The sequence below is a fragment of the Talaromyces rugulosus genome, chromosome II (genome assembly GCF_013368755.1).
Source record: "Talaromyces rugulosus chromosome II, complete sequence".
Classification (NCBI taxonomy): Eukaryota; Fungi; Ascomycota; class Eurotiomycetes; order Eurotiales; family Trichocomaceae; genus Talaromyces; species Talaromyces rugulosus.
The window spans coordinates 1,771,927-1,796,436 of record NC_049562.1 but is presented as its reverse complement, the minus strand read 5'-3'; the positions used below and the strand labels follow the sequence as shown (position 1 = coordinate 1,796,436).

The 24,510-nt window shown below is 48.8% G+C and overlaps 8 protein-coding genes across 8 annotated transcripts; 3 read left to right on the top strand and 5 right to left on the bottom strand.

Moving 5' to 3' along the window:
- Positions 1 to 3,540: 3,540 nt before the first annotated feature.
- On the top strand, positions 3,541 to 7,111 carry TRUGW13939_03092 (uncharacterized protein; the record flags this gene model as incomplete). The annotated part of the gene is made up of 6 exons (XM_035486278.1): positions 3,541 to 3,735; positions 3,809 to 3,951; positions 4,013 to 4,139; positions 4,194 to 5,112; positions 5,601 to 5,979; positions 6,043 to 7,111. The coding sequence occupies 6 exons, from the start codon at positions 3,541 to 3,543 to the stop codon at positions 7,109 to 7,111; spliced, it is 2,832 nt and encodes a 943-aa protein (XP_035342171.1).
- Positions 7,112 to 8,089: 978 nt separating this feature from the next.
- TRUGW13939_03091 (uncharacterized protein) lies at positions 8,090 to 9,949 on the bottom strand (the record flags this gene model as incomplete). The annotated part of the gene is made up of 2 exons (XM_035486277.1): positions 8,090 to 8,376; positions 8,431 to 9,949. The coding sequence occupies 2 exons, from the start codon at positions 9,947 to 9,949 to the stop codon at positions 8,090 to 8,092; spliced, it is 1,806 nt and encodes a 601-aa protein (XP_035342170.1).
- A 3,233-nt stretch (positions 9,950 to 13,182) lies between these two features.
- Positions 13,183 to 14,883, bottom strand: TRUGW13939_03090 (uncharacterized protein; the record flags this gene model as incomplete). The annotated part of the gene is made up of 2 exons (XM_035486276.1): positions 13,183 to 14,765; positions 14,817 to 14,883. 2 exons carry the CDS (start codon positions 14,881 to 14,883, stop codon positions 13,183 to 13,185), a joined length of 1,650 nt encoding a protein of 549 aa, XP_035342169.1.
- Positions 14,884 to 15,928: 1,045 nt separating this feature from the next.
- TRUGW13939_03089 (uncharacterized protein) lies at positions 15,929 to 16,623 on the top strand (the record flags this gene model as incomplete). The annotated part of the gene is made up of 2 exons (XM_035486275.1): positions 15,929 to 15,936; positions 15,999 to 16,623. 2 exons carry the CDS (start codon positions 15,929 to 15,931, stop codon positions 16,621 to 16,623), a joined length of 633 nt encoding a protein of 210 aa, XP_035342168.1.
- Positions 16,624 to 16,809: 186 nt separating this feature from the next.
- Positions 16,810 to 18,228, bottom strand: TRUGW13939_03088 (uncharacterized protein; the record flags this gene model as incomplete). Its single annotated transcript, XM_035486274.1, has 5 exons — positions 16,810 to 17,001; positions 17,057 to 17,549; positions 17,605 to 17,696; positions 17,772 to 17,866; positions 17,931 to 18,228. 5 exons carry the CDS (start codon positions 18,226 to 18,228, stop codon positions 16,810 to 16,812), a joined length of 1,170 nt encoding a protein of 389 aa, XP_035342167.1.
- A 405-nt stretch (positions 18,229 to 18,633) lies between these two features.
- TRUGW13939_03087 (uncharacterized protein) lies at positions 18,634 to 19,654 on the bottom strand (the record flags this gene model as incomplete). Its single annotated transcript, XM_035486273.1, has 3 exons — positions 18,634 to 18,666; positions 18,729 to 19,447; positions 19,528 to 19,654. 3 exons carry the CDS (start codon positions 19,652 to 19,654, stop codon positions 18,634 to 18,636), a joined length of 879 nt encoding a protein of 292 aa, XP_035342166.1.
- A 611-nt stretch (positions 19,655 to 20,265) lies between these two features.
- Positions 20,266 to 22,849, bottom strand: TRUGW13939_03086 (uncharacterized protein; the record flags this gene model as incomplete). The annotated part of the gene is made up of 10 exons (XM_035486272.1): positions 20,266 to 20,361; positions 20,427 to 20,719; positions 20,775 to 20,806; positions 20,858 to 21,477; positions 21,534 to 21,750; positions 21,810 to 22,192; positions 22,246 to 22,389; positions 22,448 to 22,561; positions 22,617 to 22,624; positions 22,681 to 22,849. 10 exons carry the CDS (start codon positions 22,847 to 22,849, stop codon positions 20,266 to 20,268), a joined length of 2,076 nt encoding a protein of 691 aa, XP_035342165.1.
- An 826-nt stretch (positions 22,850 to 23,675) lies between these two features.
- TRUGW13939_03085 (uncharacterized protein) lies at positions 23,676 to 24,313 on the top strand (the record flags this gene model as incomplete). Its single annotated transcript, XM_035486271.1, has 2 exons — positions 23,676 to 23,700; positions 23,757 to 24,313. The coding sequence occupies 2 exons, from the start codon at positions 23,676 to 23,678 to the stop codon at positions 24,311 to 24,313; spliced, it is 582 nt and encodes a 193-aa protein (XP_035342164.1).
- Between the last annotated feature and the right edge of the window lie 197 nt (positions 24,314 to 24,510).

Below are 24,510 nucleotides of genomic sequence, written 5' to 3'. Positions count from 1 at the left end.
CTGAGATTGTGGAATGTTGTGCGGCCAGAATAGTGCAAAAGTTCATCCACCCGCTCGATAAGAGCCCATCATTTTATTAAAGCGCGCCGGCGGGCCCCCGCGCCCTGGCTTATGCCCGCCCCACTGAAATAATTATATAAATGGACAAAAATGAATTATTTTAAATGATATGAATTTGTTAATGTCAAATGTTTGGAACAGTACGTGAATGCTTCTTTAAATCAATAGCCTTTCGCCAGGCCAAAATCAGACATAGTGCAAGGACTAATTTTGCACTAAAGCATCGGTCTTTTATGGGTGTTGATTTTTGTTGTTGTTCACGTTAAAATTTCGCTTGTAGGTACTTGTTCGGTTTTTTTGTGATGGAATAGAAAGGAGATTTTTTTAAAAGAGGCAGAAACTAGTCTAACGCGCGCCTGAGTGTTTATGGAATTTTATTTTTTAAGAAAATTGTCTAAAAATATCTATGTGTCACCATTTTTACAAATTTTTTGACATTTGTTCTGGTTTTTAAAATTCTTTGCTCATTTAGCTGTTTTCAATATTAAATTAATCAAGCTTCATACCGTTGAATTACCAGTTGCTGTAAAGCTGTTTTTTAATATTTTGTATGGAATAGGCTTTATCTCAAATTTCCAAATATAATATCATCAAAAAATTGTCTTTATTGAATGGTTGACGCTACAGCGAGGTATCCGGTTTCGACTGCATGTCTATATAATCGCTTAAGAACTGTAAAAACACCTATATCAAGCAGCTGAAGCAGATGAGACGAGTGTAGCAGTATATATATATATATATAGGAATAATATTATTATAGGTGTAGTAACTGATTGAATAAAGGTATAAAATGACTGCTATAGCCATCAAAGAACCAGCATGCAGTACCTTCCAGTTATAATCAGTTTATACAAAGGTTAAAAATCTTTTGAAGCCATTCAATCCCAAGTTTGTCAGACGTCTAACCGTTTGGCGACTTAGTAATTAATCAATCAGGGAATAAACAGGATAAATTATATCAGTCAAGTAGCTTATTGACTGACTTCAATATAATAAGTAAGGGTAACGCGATTCTACGTATACTTACACATTCTATAGCTGTGACCTATTCCCAATTCCTAGGCTGCACCAGACAAGGTTTTTCTTTATAATTAGAGCTGCATACAACTTTTACAGTAGAAATAATCCCTATAGCGAACCCAGTCTCGTCAAAATTCCAAATGTCATCTTCAACAATCCTATACTTGGTAAAAGCGTATATAAAATCGTCAAAAAAGCCACTTATAATTATTAGATCCTTGCATAAAGCGCGCTCATAGTTATATTTGCGAATGTAACGAGTCTTAAGGTCTTGCTAGCGTCTTAAATAATTATTCACCCAGCATTTACCAACAGTAGGTGGTAAATCAATAGAATTGTGTTTAGCAAGCAAGCAATTGGCCATAAGCTCTACTATCGAAGGCCTAACAGGGCAGCCACGCTTATCTATAGAAATAATCTACTCGCGAAGTGATATTTCCTTGGTTTCTGATAATTTGGTGTTATGGGCACGCTTATATGAGCGTTGAAAGCAACCGCTATATCTATCTTGAAGCGTCGATCTTGGAACGTTGAAAAGGCGCGCCGCTTCGCGCACACTGGTGATTTGGCCTTTTTTTAACGCGTTTACAGCAAGCTGAAGTCTACCCTCATCGTTTGAGGGATTTTTTGCAGCGTTCCGAGGCATATTGCTGTGTTGGTGCGATTTTCAAATATGTGTAGGGTGGAAAGTGGGAGAAAATTGAGGGGGTGGCCGAGATGGCTTATGTGGCCGACGGGGGTTATAAAATACGTTACGCGATAAGCGATAAGTGATAGCATATGGATCGACGTCATAGACAAGACAGGGACGAAGACGCGGTCGGAGTTTAGCGCAATGAACAATATCCAATGATTTCATTAGGTTTTGTCACTACTAATATAAGCATTGTCATCCATCGAAAAACAAAATATAAAATATAAAAAAAAAAAAAAAAACATTTTTTCAGCATCACGAAGAGTGAGCAAGTAGTAGTAACTGCTAAACGAAGTACTTACTGTTTGCAGCAGTTTGCAATTTGCAGACGGCGGCTCGGGCGGGCAGTGGCTGCCCTATCAGCGCGGGCCATCTCGGTGGCGCCGTTAAAAAGTGGGTCCGGCAAAGACTAGGGCGGAGAGAACGCCACTGGCTTACGGCTGATCACATTATTACGGAGTACTATGTATTATTATGATAATATGTAATAATAGCACAGGGAAAAAGAGAAGAAAAAAGGAGTGCTTCGTATGCGCTTTAGTTCCGGTCCAAGGGCCCCCGATTCACAGTCGCTTGCCATTTGCCGGACAACGGGTTCCGACTGGTTCAGTTTTCAATCCCAATGCAACTCCAGGGAGGCCAGCCACTTAGTTACTGGCAGCGGCGGGGCTGTGGGGTGCCCTGACCCAGTTGTGCAAGGCTAAGTTCCCAGTTCGTAATGCGGTCTCGCCGTACTCCGCAGACTCTGACTATTCTTAGTGGCCTGTCTAGCAGTAGGGCGCCGCTTGCAAGCTGCAACTCGTGGAAACTTTCCCCACACTCGTTGACGGCACTTACGGCCAGATGTGCCGGTGACACTGCGCACTCTGCGATGTACGACAGAACACTCTGTGGCACAGAGCAGGACTGCGTATGCGATTGTCCTCGGTACGAAGCAGTCATTTCAATGGCGCAGATCCGCGCATTCTTGGCCGCTTGTTTTCTAGAAGGATTTCTGTCCACCCGCTGAAAACGTGCGCCGGGCTCGCGCTAGGCCCGGTCGGGTCTAGTGCATTACGAGCTGGCCCCGACTGGAATCTGTGAAACTGAGATTTCTCATCCATCGCCCCCAGCACGTCATCCCCAGTCCATACAGCTTGCTCATTTGGCTGCATTTTTTACCTTCTTGCCTTCTAGAAGCAAAACAAGGAACCCCCAAAGTCAAGCTAGCAGCAGGGCAGAACGAAAATTCTGATCTCGTCAATTCAAGCTCACTTGCGCCATTCACCACTATTGTTGCTATCCGTGGCTGCTGTCGATTGCGCCTTGCATCCGGAAGGCCTCTCCAGCCTTATCTGCCATTGTTAGACCTGTCACCGCGCGCATAACTGTGCTAATAATTGTCGCATTAGCCTGACAGAGCCCGCCGTATGCGATGCTGCTCCACTCTTTAAACTCCTTATGCTGGGATGCTGACCATATGTAGTCGTCCTCCACTTAACACGGACCAAGCGAGCACCGAGTCGGCCTAGTACGCGCCTGCTCCCTGCCTAGTCAGTCCATTATTATCTCTCTCTCCCTTTGCGATTTTTTTCTGCTTCTGTTTTTATAATACGGTTCACTTGTCCATCCGTGTGCTTACGGCTGCAGTTCCTGTCGCATTTCTTTTCTCGACTTGTCGACCGTATTAGAAACGAGAATTACATGCATTCGAAAGGTCACCTTACCCGTTCACTGTCCTCTGTCTTTGCCTTGCTCCTGCAAAAGGAGTATATCCGCCAGATAAAATGGCGTTGAATGACCCGACCCTCGAAAAGGGCGCCAAAGATTCCGAGTTTCCTCCCGACTACGATGAAGAGGGCTTTTCTCGCAGAGGCAGCCGGGTAGCGAGCGTGCACGACGCGAACCGCGCCACCATTGGAAAGCAGCTTGAATTAGAGGCCGAAGATGCGATCAAGTATCGTACCTGCAGCTGGCAGAAGGTGAGATCCCTCCTCAGCTGCCGCGCGCAAGCCAATTGCCGTAACTAATTGCTTGAACGGACAAAAAAAATAGACTGCCGCCTTGCTCTTCTCCGAGTACATCTGTCTCGCCATCATGTCGTTCCCCTGGTCGTACTCGGTCTTGGGTCTGGTTCCTGCCCTCATTTTGACTGTTTTCATCGCCGCTGTGGTCTTGTACACATCGCTTGTGCTTTGGTAAGCCTGCCGAATCGCCTGCTCTGTCTGCGCTGGTCAAAGTATGCTAAACCGCACGTAGGAAATTTTGTTTGCGCCACCCCGAGATCCGCGACGTGTGTGATATTGGTCAATACCTCTTCTGGGACTCCAAGATCGCCTGGTGGGCCACCGCAGTCATGTTTTTGCTCAACAACACCTTTATCCAAGTAAGAAATACCTTTTAAAACCAAACGCGAAGCGCGCGCTGACCAAATTCGTAGGGTCTGCACATTTTGACCGGTGCCAAGTACCTGAACACCATGACCGGACATTCGACCTGTACCATCATTTTCTCGGTCGTCACCGGCATCGTCTCTTTCTTTTGCTCTTTGCCACGAACCTTTGATGGCTTGTCCAAGATGGCTACGGTCTCGGCTTTTTTCACCTTCATTTCCGTCCTGCTCGCCACCATCTTCGCTGCAATCGAAGCGCACCCGACTGGCTACGACGCGGCCACCCTGGGAGAGCCTCTGGTCACTGCCTTCCCCGTCAAAGGAACTACCTACGTGACCGCCATGAGTGCGTTTTTGAACATTAGCTACACCTTTATCGGACAAATTACGCTTCCCAGTTTTATCGCCGAGATGAAGGAACCCCAGGAATTTTGGAAATCAGTCGTCGCCGTCACCATCGCCGAGATATTTGTCTTCAGCATCGTTGGTGCCGTCTGTTACGCCTACATCGGAAACCAATACATGACTGCTCCCGCCTTTGGTTCTCTCGGCAATGAAATTTATAAGAAGATCGCTTTCTCGTTCATGATTCCCACCTTGATTTTCCTCGGTGTCCTTTACGCCTCCGTCTCTGCCCGTTTCGTCTTCTTGCGCTTGTTTGACGGTACCCGCCACAAGTCAAGCCACACCGTCGTCGGGTGGAGTTCATGGGCTGGTATTTTGGCTGTGCTGTGGGCTCTCGCCTTTGTCGTGGCCGAGGTCATTCCCTTCTTTTCCGATCTGCTCTCCATCATGAGCTCCCTTTTTGATTCCTTCTTTGGATTCATCTTCTGGGGCGTGGCTTACATTCGCATGCGGAGTGCCGACCACGGTCCCGACTTTTACAAAACCCGTGGCATTCGCGGCTGGGTTGGCTTCTTGGTCAATGTATTCTTCATCTTGGTCGGTATTTATTTCCTGACTGCAGGTACTTATGCATCTGTCAAGAGCGTCATTATCGACTACAATGCAGGCACATTCGGCGACCCATTCTCCTGCGCTGACAACGGCGTTTAATTCTTGAATCTTGGCTGGAACCTAAGAAATCTTAGGACCATGTCTTATTTCTCATTTGGCTAAGTATTAAAATTTTGCTTTTTGCCTTGTGCTTTTTCAATCTCTTCTATTTTCTTGTAATGCATACCCATTTTACTAGAAATCAACTTTTTCTTTTCTCTTTATTCAATCATTGAACCATTATTATGTATTGTCCATCATCATCATACTTTCCCGCAACTCGAGTTAGGGCTTGTTGTCGGAAAACGTTATCTGCATGTGACTTTTCCGTTATCATGCGCGGAGACCCACCGTAATTGCCCGCCTCCGCATAGACAATCCGATCGTCTTCTCTTTTTCTTCCCTTTTTTTCTTCTTGTACAACATACCACAAATAAATAAATAAAATGTCGGGAGCAGTGAGATATTCCTATCGAGGACTTAGGTCTCTTTGCGCGACTCGTCAATTGCCCACCGCCGTGGTCAATGGCGCTCAGCAACTTCGTCCCTTGCCGGGGACCGGTAACGGCGTCCGAGGTATTTCCTCTTCGTCCAGGCAGAGTGTGCGCCGAGCTTCTCGCCCAGCATGCTACGCCAATGGCCAGCCGACAAGCATCAGATCTGCTTCGTCCCAAGCGGGCTTGAAGAAGACTCAGCTGTATGATCTCCATGTCGCTCGTGGCGCCAAGATGGTGCCGTTTGCCGGCTATGATATGCCGCTGCAATACAGCGACCTGTCGCATCTGGAGAGCCACCACTGGACGAGAGAGAAGGCCAGTCTTTTTGATGTCAGCCACATGTGAGATTCTTTCTTTCTTTCTCTTTTTTTTTTTTTTTAAATCTGTAGCTAACATCTGTCCAGGGTTCAGCACCGCCTGACAGGCCCCGGAGCTCTGCCGCTGTTGATGAAAGTCACACCCTCGGCGCTTGACACGCTGGGAAACAACCAATCGACATTGTCATGCCTTTTGGAAGATGGCACTGGCGGCATTGTCGACGACACCGTCATTACGCGACTAGCACCCGAATCGTTCTACTTTGTCACCAACGCCGGGCGACGAGACGAGGACCTGGTCTTCCTGAGCGCCGCAATCGACGCGTACCGCAAGGAGCACGGCGCCGACAGCATTCAATGGGAGATCCTCAGCGACCGGGCCCTGGTCGCTCTCCAGGGGCCATTGGCAGCGTCGGTGCTGCAGTCCTTCATCTACACCGGGGAGGGCGAAGACCCGGCCCTGACAGACCTCAACACTCTGTACTTTGGCCAATGCCGCGAGCTGTACCTGACACTCGCCGACGGATCCAAGTCTGCGCATAGACTGCTCATCTCCCGCACGGGATACACTGGTGAAGACGGGTTCGAAATCTCCATCCCCACGACGTCATCGTCGTCGTCCCTGCCAGCCCAAGTCACCGAGCTCCTCCTCTCGCAACCCGAGAAAGTGCGTCTAGCCGGGCTCGCGGCACGCGATTCTCTCCGCCTCGAAGCCGGCATGTGCCTGTACGGCCACGACATATCCACAGCACAGACACCGCCCACGGCCGCGCTCGGCTGGGTCGTCGGACGGAACCGCCGCGACCCCGACTCTCCAGCCTCGCAATTCAACGGCGCCAGCGTGATTCTACCACAGCTAGCGTCCCCGGCAAAAACGCTATCGCAGCGCCGCATCGGGCTCACCATTGAAAAGGGCTCTCCCGCGCGTGAGGGCGCGGTTATTGTTGACCCGGCCGACAAGACTACTCAAATCGGTGTCGTTACCTCGGGTCTTCCTAGCCCCTCGCTCGGTGGCACAAACATTGCCATGGGGTATATCAAGCAAGGATTTCACAAGAAGGGCACCGAAGTGGAGGTCCTCGTTCGTAACAAGGTGCGCAAAGCAACGGTGACTCCGATGCCGTGGGTACCGAGTAAATTCCATCGACCTGCTTGATCTTTTTCTTGTTCTTTAATTTCTGCTTTCAGCGATTTCTCTTTCCTTGGAGCTGTTATGTTTTTAAACAAGTATTCGCCATTCAACATGAAATGAGCATTCATGATATCAACAACTGAACTGTACATGTCTATCTTCAAATAAAATAGATGATTTATTAGACTATAAATAATCAACAAATAAATCCACGCATATTCATTACATATGTAATAGTAATACTACGAGTATAACGTGTAAATTACATGTCAACTGATAGACTGGTGCATACTCAATACATGTACAGTAGAAGAACATGTGGTGGATAGTATCCACGGACGGATTCGGTCTATACAACACTGGGTCAGCAGAGGGCAGGACGCCTGTCATTAACATGCATACTCAATGAGGATAGGTGTTTTAACAGTGGAGAACCCTGGCCATGCCCCATCCGGAACATTTAAGAGATCTACATTCCAACGTCCTTGCATCGATCGATCTTCCGCACGCGGGTGACATCTAACACGAGGCATTTCCGATCGATCCACACTGCAGAAGCACATGTACTAGAATAAATATGGGTTCAATTGATCAATTTATTATTTGGCTATCTCTTACTGACAACAAATTAAGAAATAAAATACATGAATGGAGTCGAATATTATCTAACGCCGCACCGTGTATTGTAAATACGCACAGCAACCGGGCATTACCACCAGAGTACAGTCAGGCCGATCTCCATTCATAGAATGTGGTGGAGATCAGCTAAGCATGTATTATTAAAGAAAAAGAAGACACGTAAAAAATGGGTATCAACACACGAATGGTAACCCCATGAGCCTACATAGTAGAGGTAGTCCACGGAACATGGGACAAACTGAATCGGAATACGGGGGTTGTACAGCCTCGCGATGAGGCAAGAGAAGAAAGAGAGAGAGAGAGATTGGTAGCGAAGCCAGAGTCTCTCAATCGATATTATTTTAGTGGCGATCGGTCTAGGGCCTACTCAGCAACCAACGAGTTGCGGCGAGAGTTGGCACGCGAATTGGCGCGCGAGTTGGCGCGAGAGCCTGCGCGACTGCCGATGGTCTGGTGCACACGGATGTTCTGTTGCGTACGAACAAAAGAGTTGGCACGGGAGCCTGTAAGGGCAGACGGGCGGCGACCTTGGGCGTCCAGATCCGCACGAGCATCCGACAGCTGTTGGGCAAATGGAGAGCGTTTGCGAAGGGTTGGTCCCTTCCAGTAGATGACGTAGACGGCAACCACGAGACAGAAGGAAATGGCGACTATTGTCTGTTAGAGTACATTCATTTAAAGGGAAAAAGCAGAGTATAACTTACAGAGGATAGTCACTGCATATTGGATGTGATATCTACCACCAATGTTTTGGAAGAAAGGAGTGGCCGGAATAGTCAAAACACCAGCGAGGAAATCACGAGACCAACCATTGCCACCGGTAGCAGAGGCAGAGTAGGGGCCATAAGCGCAAATCATATAATCGATAGTGGCCATGTAGATGGCATAGTTGGCGATACCGATGATCGCAGAGAAAATCATAGAACCAATCCAGTGGATTGGGGGGCCTTGAGAAGTCCAAGCAAATCCAATCAAGCCGATAGGAAGGCAGGGAGCAGTGTAAAGCAGCCACCACAGACGAGACTCGTACTGAGCAGTTTCCGAGTCTGGCTTCTCACGGCGTTCTCGGATGTTGCGTTTGATGGCGGGGAAGAAAGAGAACCAGGCAATGAAGTAGCCAACGAGAATGGGGAGGAAAGAAAGACCCATTTCCCAGGCATTGAAGCCCCACTGAGCATACACAAGAGACATGGACTGGATAAACATGAAGATCAGGGCATCGCTGAAACCACTGAGAAGAGACAGAGTCAAGACAATAGGCTCGGTCAAGAACATGTGGAAAGGTCGGATCCAGGTCAACAGAATTTCCTTGGCAGAGAAGCGCTCACGGAAGGGAACGAGTTCATTCGGACCATAGATGTTGGGGTTCTCGCCGGACTTGCGCTTTTTCTGGGCAATCTTGTCCATCATGATAGTGGAGCGAGTCTCGGGGACCATGAAGAAGTGCATGACTTGAACAACAACACCGAAGATGAGCTGGATCCAAATGCACCAGCGCCAGTGGAGATATTGCTGGCAGAAGCCACCGACGACAGGACCCAAGACAGAGCCACCGACAGAGGAGAAAACAACAAAGGCAACGGCATACTGCTGGGTGTCGGCCTCCCACATATCGGCAATCATACCGAGAGTGACAGAGCCACCGGCGGAAGACAGACCACCAAGGGCACGGCCAACCATGATAGTAGCAAAGTTCTTGGACAGAGCGACGGGGAGTTGCCAGATATTGACGAGGAAGAGAGAGGCTTGCAGGATAGGCTTTCGGCCAAGCTCCTCACTCCAGGGGGCCCACAACTCACAACCAAAGGCATACAAGACCAAGAAGATCATGGCACCACAACGAGCGCCTTGAGCAGAGACATTGAACTCTTCGGTAATACCATCGAGAGCGTTGGAGTACAGACTTGTGTTGAAGTTCATGGAGATCTGCACGAGGAAAATGACAGTCAAGATGGTCCACTTCTTCCACTCCGGAAAGGCGTATCCCAGCTGGTCGTAGCACTCTTCCTCGGTGATCTCCTGCTTGTCCTGGGTGGGAGAGGGCTCAAGCTGGTGCGTCTCGGTTGTGCCATTCCAGTGGGCGTGACGAGCAGTCTTCTCGGCCGGAAGAGCGCTCACCTCGTTGGTGGCAGACGAGGACTCGGAGTCTTGAAGGAGTTTCTCGGGGTCGGCCGCAGCGGGCACGACCTTGGGAGTCTGGTCAATCTCAGACTCGGCGGCCATCTTGATGCTATCGGACGTCCGAGTACGCAACAAAGACGAGGTAGAGCAGAAAAGAATTGAAGGTCTTGAGGAGAGTCAGCATACAATAACAGCAGAGTGTAGACAGTAGAGTAGACAGCAGAGAAGAATATGAGGTTGGCTGGTGAGGGGAAGTAGAGTGGAGAGAGTGGAGAGAGAAAGAGGGAGAGAGAGGAAGAGGAAGTAAAGGTGGGGAAATGGTGAAGTGGGTGTGTGTGTGTGTGTTGAGGGAAGGTGCAGGGGTAGGGCAGGCAGGTGCCAGCAGGTGTGAGCAGGGGAGGGCAGGTGCAGGCAGGTGCAGGCGAGGCAGGTGCAGGGCAGGCAGGTGGTGTAGGGCAGGTGTCCGGAAGCGCTCTGTTACTGACCAAATAGGAAGGCGCGCTACGCTCAAACAACCCGGCTGCTTGAGGAAGAATTAACGAGGCTGTGGAGAAAGAAAGGAAGAAACAGAGAGAGAGGCATGAGAAGGAGAAGAAGAAGAAGAAGAAAAGAAGACGCTGGCGGGGGTGGAGCGGCTCATATATCGTCGCTGGCCGCATGCGACCCGTAAATTTTGACACTTTAGGCAGGCCGGGGCCCCAGTATCCAAGGTCAAAGTGAATCCTTTTGCCCCCGGGAATAATTGTTACTGGGGCGGAACATGAACATAAATTACAGCGTGTATTTGGATCCCCCCCCCCCCCAGCCAGGCACAGCTCCAGAGCCAGCCATTGGGCACTCAGGCCCACCGGCGTCGAAACTCCAGCCAACGGGGATTTGCGCCCGCGAAAATCCCGCCGCATTGAGCTCTGCGCTGGGCCGGTGGGGGAATCGGTTGCACTGCGTACTGGAATGTCCGAACGCAGCCTACTGCGCACCGTTATGTATCATTGTATGCTCCCTCTCGCCCTCACTATGAATGCATGCTCGGGGATTTGGCCATCCCAAATTGAGAGCGGGCAGGAGAAAGAAAGGCAAAAGGGGGCAGGAACGACCAATCTCGGCATGCGCCGGGCTGGTTACACGGTAACTCTGGGCTCGGCAGCCCGAAGCGACTGCGCGACTCGGCAACGATGACGGCATCACCCAGGAACCGTCGCGGTGCCTTCTCGCGTGGCGCCCGAGGGCCCACTGCAGATTTTTCACCTGGTTTTGTCTGCTTTTACTTGCTTTTACTCCCTATAACGCCCGCCGCTAAATCGCACTGCGGTGCAAAACACCGGCTGGCACAACCCTGTTTCGGCCAGTTCGCTCGAGCATGGGCGCCGCCACCAAAGCAAAAACGGACGTCATATCTGGCCAAGAGCCGAGTGCGTCCAGCGTACATCCAGCGTACATCCAGCGTGCATACCAGAGCAGGGGTCTCAAACTCTGTACAGTTGTACTCTCGCATTTCAAAAAAAAAAAATACATACGTTCTCTTGAAGTAATCATTTATTACGCCGTGGGTGTTCTCCGGGCGTCCCAGGTCAGGCCACCGCACTAGCCGCTTTCGGCTTTTTTTTTTTATTTACCGTACTAACCGTATCGGACATACCGAGCTGCGACACTGCAGCATGGTATGGAGAACCCACGGGGAAGTCACGTTTTTCTCCAGCATTCCATAATCCATTATTGTTTGACATATCATCCATTATCGTATCGTCCATGGTCTGCATCTCGCTCAGCTCGGCGCTCCTGTCCGGCGCAAGGGTGTCGCCATCATCCCTTGCTCATCGTGTGAGAAAAACTCTCATGGTCCAAAAGCTTAATCCGGAATTTGATGCCAACCAGCTGCCATGGACCTGGTCTCTCCAGACACTCCAGAAATGCCGCACTATGCGACTCCTTTCATCCTAGTATTCCCCATCGTACATCCTCCGGAGGACTGTCATGCGTGCAGGAAAAAAATCCTTCGAATTTTCTGCCATGTTTCTAGCTGCATCCGATCAACAGCCTAGTGCACCAGTCAGTTGGGCTGCAGTTGACAGCTGCCTGGTCATACAGGCATCCATGCATGCGCATAAATCTCTCAATGCGCGATTATACTCTGTTGTACCACTTCTCCATCGATCTTGCTATATTTCCCTCTCGTTATTGCATGATGCCGAGCCAAGGCCGGCCGCGTCGATCCTTGGCTGATTAAAATTACAGGCAGTTCGCTCCCGATCCAGCAATTTCTCGCGTACAACGTCAAACTCTATCAAAAAATACATACTACTTAGTCATTAGTATGAGGTACTTGGGGCTGAATGCTGAATCCAACATGTTCACAATCCGATGGATTTTTTTATTATTTTTTATTTCAAGGCCTGCTCCAGGCTGAGCTAGTAACTTACTCGAGTCGAGTCAGTTCACAACCGTTCCCCCTAGCAAAATGGGGCAAAAAGCAAATTTCGTCGGAGGCGTTTTTCGCCTCGACTGGCTGGATGATCGACATCCGGGGTGATCACAGGAAAAAGCATAAAATCAGGCAGGATGCGCCGATGGCGTCGAGCTAGGCCGAAATCACCACGCGCTAGCAAAGCTGATAATGCGTATGTGCATGAGTACACGCGTACAGAATACATAGTAACATACTCCGTACGTTGGATTTTTTGGCGTTTTTTTTTTTTTTTTTAAAAATGATATTTCCGATTTTTGAATAAACGAATGCGATGACGTCCGGCGTACTGCTTCTTCGTATACTGAGCATTGGCCACAGAGTACGGAGTAGATCATTGTTAATAGTCTTGCATCTATCAATTACACAATCGATTGCCTTTTCACGTGGAGCTCTCATAAACACTCCACAATAAATCTCGTTCAGGGGGTACAAACCCCCCGACCTGTCAAGCTACGCTCAACTAACCTGGGGAACGTTGCATTCCGTTCCCGCGCGAACTCCATACACTCGGGAGCCATGTCATCATGTTTCTCCTTACTAGTAAATCCTTTCTAAAGTTGCTGTGTAACTTGCTTAGTGATTATTCATGCTAGTCTAAGGGTCAAAATTGTACACAAAAAAGTTGAAAACTAATACAACTCCTGATAATTATACATGCGACGACGCGTGGCCACCTGGGCCTGTACTTTTAACTGGCTATGCGATCTTCATATTTGACAATCCTTCTATTCTTATGTGCTCGTGTGCTATATTGCTCAGTTTGGTGTTTTCATATAGTGAGCTAAGGAAATAGCATGTGTAGATGTTGTCTGTTTATTACCGGAATAGGAAGACCCGACGAGCCACGTGAGCCCGCAAGCCCTCGCCATGCTCACACAAACAGTTCAACATATCCATTACTCGACATTCGCGGCAGAATCCCCTCCTCGTAATACTGCCTCCTAGCATTAGCCGTGACCTCAGCAACATACTGCATTCGAGCTTCGTCTTGCAAGCGGTACATTCTCCACTGCCGGTTGTACTCCATTTGAGTCTGGTTCCACCAACTCCAGTCCTCCTGGCCCGGTCCAACAAGCCCTCGCGCTTCCCAGATCGGCCTGCCCGTATCGTGCGGCCACCGGCCATCGGATGGGATGTACCGCGGCTCGTACGCGGCAACAATAACATCGTAGTGCTGTCCGTGGAAGTAGGGCAAATAAAAATCGTGCTCGAATTCTCCTTCTCGCATGTTCTGCATCACTTTTTCGGCTGTTGTGAGCCCCTCGATTGCTTCACGTTTGTGAGCGCCCTCGTGGGCCTTCTTCAAATATGCGAATTCGTAGGTCATCGTGGCCCCGTACAACAACGGCTCAGCGACATGCCACTCTTCTGGGCGATCCTCGTCATCCCTAGGAATCTCACGGACGGGATCATGAAAACTCGCCAAATAGACATCTTTCAGTGTAAAATGACGGTCAAACCAGACGTTAACTGTACGCTTCCCCCTTATCACATGAGGGACAAAAATGCCATGATCTGGACAGCCATCGTGGCAGCCAATATCCTCGTCAGCGAGCTCTATCGCAGGATGGTTCGGGTTTTTCATAAACTCGTACGGTCCTTTTGGTATAGTAATATATGCGTCTTCATAACCGCATGTGTGCTTGTTTAGAAAGCGTTCCGTAAGGGGAAATCTTAGCACGGCCTGGTCGGTGGGCGATAGATCGGAATACATAGAAAGAATAGAACTCTCCGACGAATCAACGATGTCGTAAAGTCTCGCGTATGGATCATCTTCAGAGTCCTCTTCGTCCTGGGCGTACTCGTCTGACTGAGTGTACTCTTCTTCTTGAGAGTCCTCTTCGTCCTGGGCATACTCGTCTGACTGAGAGTACTCTTCTTCCTGGGTGTACTCATCTGACTGTGAATCCTCTTCTTCCTGGACGTACTCGTCAGACTGAGTGTACTCTTCTGACTGAGTGTACTCTTCTGACTGAGTGTACTCGTCTAACAGGGTGTACTCATCTACTTCAGCCGACGTCTCAGGGCGGTATTCATCCGGAATAGGATCATTGCTGTAGTTTTGCCCGTCTCTGTCGAGCAAGTACTGCTGTTCTTCCCACTCCTTCTCTCCCACCCCTCGATCGCATTCGTGCTCGCCACTGTAAGCCTTTTCTTCACCATCGTCGAGCTGGAGCAAGGACGGTTCTTCCAGCCACGGCTCCTCCCGAGGGGAGCCTTGACCGGCAGCCTGCTTGCTGCATCCCTCGACGACAGCTAGATCGGGCTTATCATTCTCGAGCTGTACTTTTTTCACGGTATCCAAACCGGGACCGTAAGCTAGGTATTTCTCGGTTTCCTGTAGGCGCGTAAACAACCCGTTAATCGGTTCCCCAGGTGTTTTCGCCCTGTATGCTAAGTACTGGCGATAGCCTGCATAAGGGCAGCGTAATTGGTTTTTCGTCTGGGAATCTTCTATTTATGGATTAGTATGAGCTGATAAAAAATTTTGTAAGATGAACATACGCTGTTCAATTTGATGAGCGGCCCAGGCATCCCAGATACCCCGGGTGGTATTCTGATCGATATCCATGATCCGACTTGGTATTGATTCAAGACTGGGAAGTGGTGAATAATATGTGAGAAATGGGAACACTAAATCCGAAGTATCCAAGAAGACACTGTTTTTATGCCACGAAATATAATCCAGAAGAAAATTGATCAGGGGGGGGTTGGGCTGGATAGGTTTTTATATGTAACGCTCTGCTTTCGATATTACAGAATTTGCTTGAACATTCCGATAGTTTTTGAGTAGTTTTTTTTTGTTTGCTCTTTGATAGACGAGTCTTTTTGTTTTCCTCAAAGCCTTTTTGTGAATATACAACAGATACTTGCTTTAGTTTTTCAACCCTTTGTGAACACAATGGCTGAAAAGTCCAGATGAAAGAAATTGCAGTTACATAATGCTTTGTTGTTAGTATCAATGACTATTCAACATTAGTTACATGTAATAAAGGCTGCTTGTTGACAAATTCTCTACCCTGAAAGAAGTATCATTCTACACCTCAATTAGTAGATAAAGATGCTACGCTACAGAAGATGGATTATCCTATGCTTGGGCTGGTCCGTTATTGGTTATTGTATGTACTAGTCCAAGATAAACATGTTTCAATGCTAGCAACCGTATACACATATGTACTAATACTTTAGCATACTATATAAGGTATCAACGACCAATTGCAGTTCCCGTAGTCCAATAAAATCACCGGAAAACTCGACAAACACTGAAAACCGTATGACAAAAAAGGACACAAATTACCTGCACATCATTCTCCCGAATTAGGATCTGCACTGGCTTGTGCTGTAGTCTATAGGACCATTTCTTATCTCCTGCAGAGTGAAACCATAGCATTGGATCAACGTGTCTGAGCTGAGAAGAAGGTCCACCCCGAGACCCGTTGCGACATCGCCCCTCCACTTTACGTATACGTACTCTTTTCTCTTCTCACCCTCTTCCTTTTTCCATTTCAAAGCCGGACTTTCTTGATACCCTTTTGTCTGTTATCGATTTACTGACAATTTCGTTGAATTATTCGATTTTTATTTGCAAAAGCATCTTGAAAGAAAGAAGAAGAACAATGGCTACGTGAGTTGTGCCCCTCACATGCCCCCTCCCCACAGCAGCTAAGTTTCTTACATTTTCCACAGCAACATCACCTTCCACGCCGCTGCCCTGACTCGCTCGGAGCGCAGCAAGCTACGCAACCAACAGGGCCTAACCATCTGGCTCACGGGCCTGTCTGCATCCGGCAAGTCGACCATCGCGGTCGAGCTGGAGCACCAGCTGCTGGCGCAGCGCGGGGTGCACGCATACCGACTGGATGGCGACAACGTGCGTTTTGGACTGAACAAGGACTTGGGCTTTAGCGAAAAGGATCGCAACGAGAACATTCGCCGTATCGCCGAGGTCGCAAAACTCTTTGCTGACAGTGCCTCGATTGCTATTACCTCGTTTATTTCGCCGTACCGCGCGGACCGCGACACGGCGCGCCAGCTGCATGAGGTGCCCACGCCCGGTGAGGAGACTGGATTGCCCTTTGTTGAGGTCTATGTCGATGTCCCCGTCGAGGTTGCTGAGCAGAGAGACCCCAAGGGCTTGTACAAGAAGGCCAGGGAGGGCATTATCAAGGATTTCACTGGCATCAGCGCCCCCTACGAGGCCCCCGCCAGCCCGGAGGTTCACATCAAGAACCACGAAGTGCCCGTCCAGGAGGCTGTCGCTCAGATCATCGCCTACCTGGACTCCAAGGGATACCTGCCTGCTAAAAACTAGATTTTATCAAAATTTTCTAGTTTCATGGCTTGATTCAGAGTCGAATCCGTATATATGTAGATTCAAATCATACATGATAGCATCATGGCACATAGCCAGTATATATCATATTCTCGCATATGTAGGATCATTCCCTCAAAATTTGGGAAGCAAAAAAAAAAAAACAACTATTTCAAGGATGGTATATCACTCGAACTCAAATTCATAGTACACGTACGCCGTGTATTCCGCTCCTGCGCCCTCTCCGGCCGCTTGCATATCGTTGGGATCATCCTTTTTGACCCGGCCTTTCTTGTCACGGCCAAAGGCATTGCCAGCGAGGTAGTTGTATTTCTCGTCCAAGTTTCTCTTTGCGCGCTCAGCGCCTTTCGATGTTCCCTGTGCATCGTTAGTGAATCAAGTAGAAGAGAGAGAAAGGAAGAGAGAGAAATACCCGAACAATAGCAGACACAAAGTCCAAAGGCAGTCCATACCGCAGGACAGTCTCGACAAAGACCCTCAGAACAAGAACATGAATCCACACCATGACGGCCTCGCTCCAGCCAGTGCGACCAAGCCGCAGAGTCTCCCCCCACAACTTGCGTTCGTCGCCTCCAACTCGCTCGACTTCCTTGGCTTCTGCCTCGCGGCCGCCCTCGGAGTATTTAAAGTCTCGCGGTATCCACTTGTGCTCTCGCGCTTTGTGCACAAACTCTTGGCTGTGCTTCTTGAACGTCGTCACGGCAAAAAGGCTGAACTCGTTGTCGGAAGCGACCAGGTTCGCAGACCGTGGGACAACCATGGGTGCTACCGTCTCGTAGATCTTGAAGAATTCTTTCACTTGCTGGGCTGGGATTGCTAGCAGGTGTGATTCTAGATATTCGGATTCGTGGACAAGTTGTCGCGGGTCGACAATGGAGGCCAGTGATTTTGTCGATAGGTTTCCACTAAACACGCTCGTCAATGACCTTTCCTCTAATCTGACAGAACCAATGTGCTTACGTCTGCTTTCGCTGTAGTCCCGCCAACGTATTTTTGATCTGATTGTACTGGGAGTATTTGGTTCGGATATCGCTGTCAATACTAGCAGCTTCCTAGACATCGAGTTCCGTCAGCAATCTACCCCAGCAGTCATGAAAATACATGGGGAAAAACATGAAAATACACACCTTGTGCAGCAAATCAATCAACTCGCCAATCGACCTATCCGCACGATACTTGACTTTATTCCATTGAAACGTTCGCAAATACTGGTCAACGGGTTCTAGCACAGCGATCAGTCGACGACACCAAAACAGAACCCCAAAAAAAATATGTATAGCACATACTGTCATTCACCGTCTTCATCCGCTGTATCTGGTCCTCGTCGCCGTCGAGGATGCCCTTGAGCGCATCGCCCACCTTGCCGACGACGGCCTGGCACACGCTCTCCAGCTTTCCCAGCTCCTCCGCCTGCTGCACGAGGGCGTCTAACGTTCCTATCTTAAACTCGGGGATCGGGAACGAGGAGACTGCGCCGTCGGGGCCCACGGTCGACGAGATGGTCTCCAGGGCGTCATCGTGGTGGTGGGACGGAACAATGGTGGTGGGGAGCGAAAGCAGCTGGTATCTGATGTTCTTGGCCATTTTTGTCGGGCCACCTGCTGATAAGACTGTCGAAGAAAAATAGGATGCCTGCTGCCACGCTCAACAGGCGGGCACAAGGTATCACGTCGAAAAAGGGTCTGACTCTGTCTGCGGTGCTGTCGGGAGTGACGTTCCTGGAGCTTGGGAGCTGCGGGCTGGAAGTCGGGCCTGCGAATGGCGAGTCTCCACATCCACTCTAGTTAACCCAGTGCCACCAGGCGTATTTCTATAAATTGTTTTTTTTTTTTTTAATCTTTTAAATATCACAATATAATTATGATTCTCTCTTATTTATTGTTTGATATGTGCTTTCTACTAAATTCCACAATCTAAACTCAATTAATGCAGCTCTATCAAGTGCTCGTAATATGGTCCTATAACAAAACGCCTATCGTAAAATGCGACCTAGGTCACGGCCTTGGTGATGGCGGGCAATTTCTAGAGCAGTTTAGCATGTGGTGTGCCCTGAAAGAGAGGAACAAGGGAAATGATAAACATACCGACGCAAATTTGGGCTCTATAAAAAGAGCCTTGGCCTCAACCAGCAACACAGGCTTCTCATCGCCCTCAGGCAGCGTCTCCAGACGGCCCTCCACCCAGGCCTTGCGGCCCTCGGCCTTGACAGTCGTAGCCCGAAGCACAACATAGGTGTCTGCCTTGACGGGCTGTCGATAGTCAATGTTGAGATTGGCCGTCACACCAATACGATTCGGCAGCGCCGGAAAGCAGCAGCGCGCCAGACCTTCGTCCAGGATAGTCGCCAGCAGTCCTCCATGGACAATGCCCGGGTGGCCGTTCAGCGCATCGCCGAGGTAGAAAATCGAGACCAATTCCTTGCCCGACTTCTCCGACCAGACGTACGGCGGCACGACGATGCGATCGGGACCGGCCAGCGTGCCCGCCGTCAAATGTCGGTCTCGCAGGGTGTCCGGGATCTTCAGATGAGGCCGCGATTCGATGAAATCGGCTTGGGATCGTAGTTCCTGGGCCAGCGCGTGCGTCTTGATGTGCTCCTCAATCCGCTGCGAGAGCTCGTCGACCGGCTGGAAGATCTCCAGCGTCTCCTCGTCGGTAGGGATCCCGACAGCCATGATTTTGTTGGCGGCTTGGAATGGAGCGACAGACAGACCGGCGAAAAACGCAACCACGGCGAGCGAAGTGAAGCCGAGAGCACGACGCAGTCTTGAGGGGGGCTTGGGTGGCGTTGCTGTCGGGCACACTGTATGTCAGCGTATATTCACACGCCGGATTTTTTTGGATTTTTTTTCAAAATATCCACATAAGAGAAAAGGATCCTACCTGTTGAGTACAGACGTGGGCTGGCGAGTCGCAACAAGACGCGGCGGCCGACAGCGGGATACGGAGCTTTTGTAGTAGTAGCCCGGACCAAGGGCGCTGCTGCCCGCGCGATAACGGTGGGAACCATTCAGGCCAGAGCAAAAAGACTGTTGGGAAATGATGAATAATTCGCTAATAATAGTCCGTCAGCAAACCATTGTTGCGCAACAAACGGGTGTATTATTGAAGATTCAGGTCCGCATCGAGTAAAAGGGCCGGCGCGCAACGTGGACCGCCGAGGCCCGATAGCAGCCGACCCATGGTCTATTATTATACAATTCTGAGCAGACTGGTTATTAAAACACATTGCTCTGTCTTGTGGTGCAGGATGTTCTACTAACTCTATTGTTTAAGAACCCAACGGGTTTCGCCGTTGGAATATAAAAAAATTTCTACATATGGCTCACTTTCGAAAGTACCTCGGTACATTCTCCTAACAAGAACGTTGACGCCTCGTCCTAATAATTATCCCCTAGTTATCCTAGGTTATCCTAGCATAAAAATACCCGGAGGCGAATTTCATAGTGCCAAACATTAAAATGGACCAAGTTCTCAACAAATCCAAAGTACATATAAACGCCTCTATTGAGTTCCGAGTCCCGAGCACATACCTTGTATTCTAGTCATCACAAATATGAACAGACATGTGATTATAGATACATCTATCTATCTATCTATCTATCTACAGTATATACAAATCTATACTTTCGGGGCCTCTTTTGCAAGACTAATGACCTTTTCTGCTGCTTCGTCGAAACTGTCAAAGGAATGCAGTGACAGCCCACTCTGAGCAATCTAAGAATCATCAATTAGCTTTTGTTATAAAACAAAAAGTGGAGGGTAAATAGATATCAACCCACCATTTTTTGCCCCTTCTCTTCGTTGGTCCCGCGTAGTCGCACAACCACCGGAACCGTCATGTTCAAGTTCTTAAATGCGTTGATGATTCCCTGCGCAATCATGTCACACTTGGTCAATCCGCCAAATATATTCACAAAGATGGTCTTGATGCGTGGATCGGAGCACAGGATACGAAACGATCCTTCAATAGTATCTGAAGTTGCTTTGCCGCCGGTATCAAGGAAGTTGGCCGGATGGCCGCCTTTCAGTATAAGAGAGTCGACCGTGTTCATCGCAAGCCCGGCGCCGTTGACTATAAACCAAAGTTAGCGGCGAATCCTACTTTTGTCTCATTGGTATTCCCTTACCCAAAGTCCCGATGCTTCCCTCTCCGTCGAGCCTACCAAGAAATCAGTCATGCCAAATGTAACATCCTGGAATAAAACCATACTTGACATAGATAGCCCCCTGTCTCTCTGCTTTTACTTCCTCTGGAACCTCATCACGGGTATCGCGTAAAGCATGCACTTCTTTCTGTCGGCCCGCGCTGCGGAAAGCGGCATCGTCAAAACCAAACCTTGCCTCGTGCACAACCACCACGTTATCAGTGATAGAGGCCCTCGTGCTCATAAGAAAAGCTTCCTTTTCCATGAAAATGGGCCAGAGTTTGCGAATATATTTTTGCAATGGTTCATGATCTTCCAATGGCAATCCCAAGAAGGAAATAATTTGGCTTACCATCGGGGTCGCGTTTTCGAAAATGATGCGATGCTTATCGCGGTAGTCCAAAGGGATTCTCAAAAATGATTCTTCAGATGGGCTGGCAGAAGACACGGTGATACATGGAGACAGCGATGTCCTATCGATGCCCACTGCTAGGTTGAAATGTTCGGAAGAAACAGTCTTTTCTTGTGTCTTAACGTGCCTTTTCTGGAGAATATCAAATGCCTGGTGTTGCTTGATATAAAGGGAGCGTCGTTGTTGTGTTTGAGGGGCTTGAGACATCGGAGGGTTCTTGAATCGTCTCATAGTGTGAAATCCTCTCTGCTGGCCGGCTGACCGGGACAATGTCTGTTTATACAAAATTAACTGGCTTGCCCTTCAGAGGTTTGACATCCATCACTTACAGAGGTAGAGGCATTTGATTGAAATCCTCGGTTTGCCAAAAGAGTCTTCATGCCATCTCCAAACTTCTCGGGATGCGACACCATAGTTACCCCGGCTTTCTCGAGTGCTTGATACTTGAACTTGGCGCTGGGCTCTCCAGGAGCTGCCCACGCGCCGGCGTGTCCCATAATTCGGCCTTGAGGAGCTTCTAAACCACCAATCAAGGCCATGATCGGTCTGTTTTCACAAGTGTTAGCGGAACGGGGTTCAGCTCAAAATAAGAATTGTCTGCTCACTTCGGATTTGATGTCCTCGTGTGGTAATCCTTAATCCATTCAGCAGCATCCAACTCTGCCACTCCTCCGACCTCTCCAATCAGAATAATCCCATCTGTGTCGGGGTCCTCCTCAAAGACCTTCAGCGCATCTACAAACGTAGTGCCGGCCAAGACGTCTCCTCCCATGCTAATGCATAGACTTTGACCTAGCCCAGCTCTAGTTGTAGATGCAAACGCTTCGTAGCTCAGGGTGCCTGACTTGTTGACAATTCCAATCCTACCGGGGGAAAAGCAAGGCAGTGGCTGGAACCCTATACGGCACTTGCCCACGACAGACACAATACCCGGACAGTTGGCTCCCACCAGTCTCGTTTTAGACTGTGTTTTGAGCATGGAGTGAATCTAATATATAATTTAAATAAAAGGTTACCTGCAGTCAGGACGGATGTACCTACTCGCAGCATGTCATGGACAGGAACATGTTCGGCAACAGCCACCACGAGGGGGATTTCTGACTCTATAGCTTCTTCGATGGCTTTGGCCGTTCGGTCTCCTGGTACATAGATGGCAGACGCATCCGGATTCAATTTCTTTTTTGCCTGAGATTGATGAAGGTTAATTAACATCACTAAGGGAGGGTAAATCGTACACACTCACTTCTCGGACAGATGGTAAGATTGGCAAGCCGAGATGCTCGCCTTCTACCTCGGGCTTGACACCACCCACAATATTAGTTCCCCAGTCGATGGACTCTTTTGCATTGGCAGTCGCCTGTCATAAAGCCAATTAGTGATAAGCGCTGCAACAACTCTAAACGATATCATACTTGACGGCCTGTGAGTTGCAGAGTTAGCAGGTGCTCGTCAATGAAGATTTTGCTTGAAACCAACCAGTAAAACCTTGGTAGAGAACCCTTGTATGGGCGCCGATCTTAAGATTTCGAAGCGTATCCGCGTATCCAAGCTTTTTAGACGAGGTGGAAAAGGTAGCAGATCGGCACAATCGCCGAGCAGAGGCAGTCAATGACCGCACTCTGGCAGGTGATAAGTTAGTCGCCATTTTGTACTAATGTTATGTCGCGCTTTCAAAGACGGGCCCTGCAGCTGAGGAGCTGAGGATGTTCTAGTTGGCGTTTGTATATAGCAATGTCGGGAGTCGCAGTCTGTACAAGCAATGCTAGGCAAAAGGAACATGCGATGAACGCTGTCACGATCAAATCAAGAGGGTGAAACAAACAGAAGAAGAATAAAAAAGCACGAATGAACAGAAAACTGGGGAATATATGAGACGGCAAATTGGGCGCACATAGCCTTCTCACGAAGAAAGAGCGGCCGGTCCGATGCCAAGACCTGGGGAGAAGCCGAAGCCGGCTCGGGCTTGTTTCCGAGTATAGCCTTCTTCATACTCTGTGCATGATGGATACATATAGAACACTTGAAATGTTCAGGTCAAACTTGAATTTGCTGTATGGTTTTACATGAGCAATTTCAACTTTAAACTACTATTGTTTCCACCTCAAGTCCATGCACCTTTATACATATGTATGTAAATATAAAGTACAGATGTGTTTCCCTTATAGAACAACATTGAACATTTAAAATAACATCTAACGCTTGGTTTCTCATACCCACAATGCCAACTAGATACATATTATGATTCATACTATTTAAATAGTATCTATTATACATATTCACAAGAATTGAGCCTCGGTGCGGCAGACAGCCAATCACAGCAGCCAACCCCGGACAAGGCGGGGTGTGGGCAATAATAATGACGCACTTGGCTGCTGCTGCTCCTGTAAATACCTCAACCAGGCACGGTCTGCCATATTTTATATCTGCACAAATATATATATATATATATATACATATACGTTAGGATTGTCATGGACCGTAGTGTCAGCCCTCAAGGTTTGCCATTTGCCAGCGCTCCTGGACTCGACTCGCACATTGCTAACGAGACGCAGCAAGCCTGGAGCAGTCCGTAGAGGACCTGTCCATCCAAGACAAGAGGCCAGACCCCGACATTTCACGCCTCGCCGTGAAAAAGTCGACCGGCGCCAAATCCACCAAGAAAAAGGAAGTAGTGGCTGATTCGTGGGAAGATGACTTGTCTGACTCGGGCTCTGAGACCGAAACGGACGAAGGCACAGCATCATCAGCCTCAACAACGGCAAAGATAGGAATCAGCTCGCCATCTTCAAAATCAGAGGGGCCATTAGCGCCCCCTTCCACGCCGGCCACAGACTACGGCGATTTTGTGCCCCAGTGGAATACTCGTTCGCAGGGGGCAGCGGCTCCCCGAGAGTCACCGCGGGCACGCCCAGAAAAGCAGACGGCCGTAGCAAGCAGAATGATTGCCGGTGCGCTAGGTATACGCGCCCCCAAACGGACCGAGGAGGAGCGAGCATATGACAGGGCAGTCAAGGAAAAAGAGATGAAGCGCCGGAACAAGGCCAAAGAGGAGGCGGCGAGAACCCAGGAGGAAGAAAACAAGGCAAAATCGGCGGTATGGGAGGACTAGTCCATGCCACTATAGTTTTTTGCATAATTACTTGAGGTTGTTGCCAGTGCAACACTCTATCCACTGCCACAGAGGCATGTAAATAAATACCACTGGCCTTTACTGAATTTGTAGACTATCTAAAAAAAATTTAATGTAACGCTCTTGCTACATGAAAACAAGTATACTTTCAAAGAAAAAGAATATCCAAATTATAT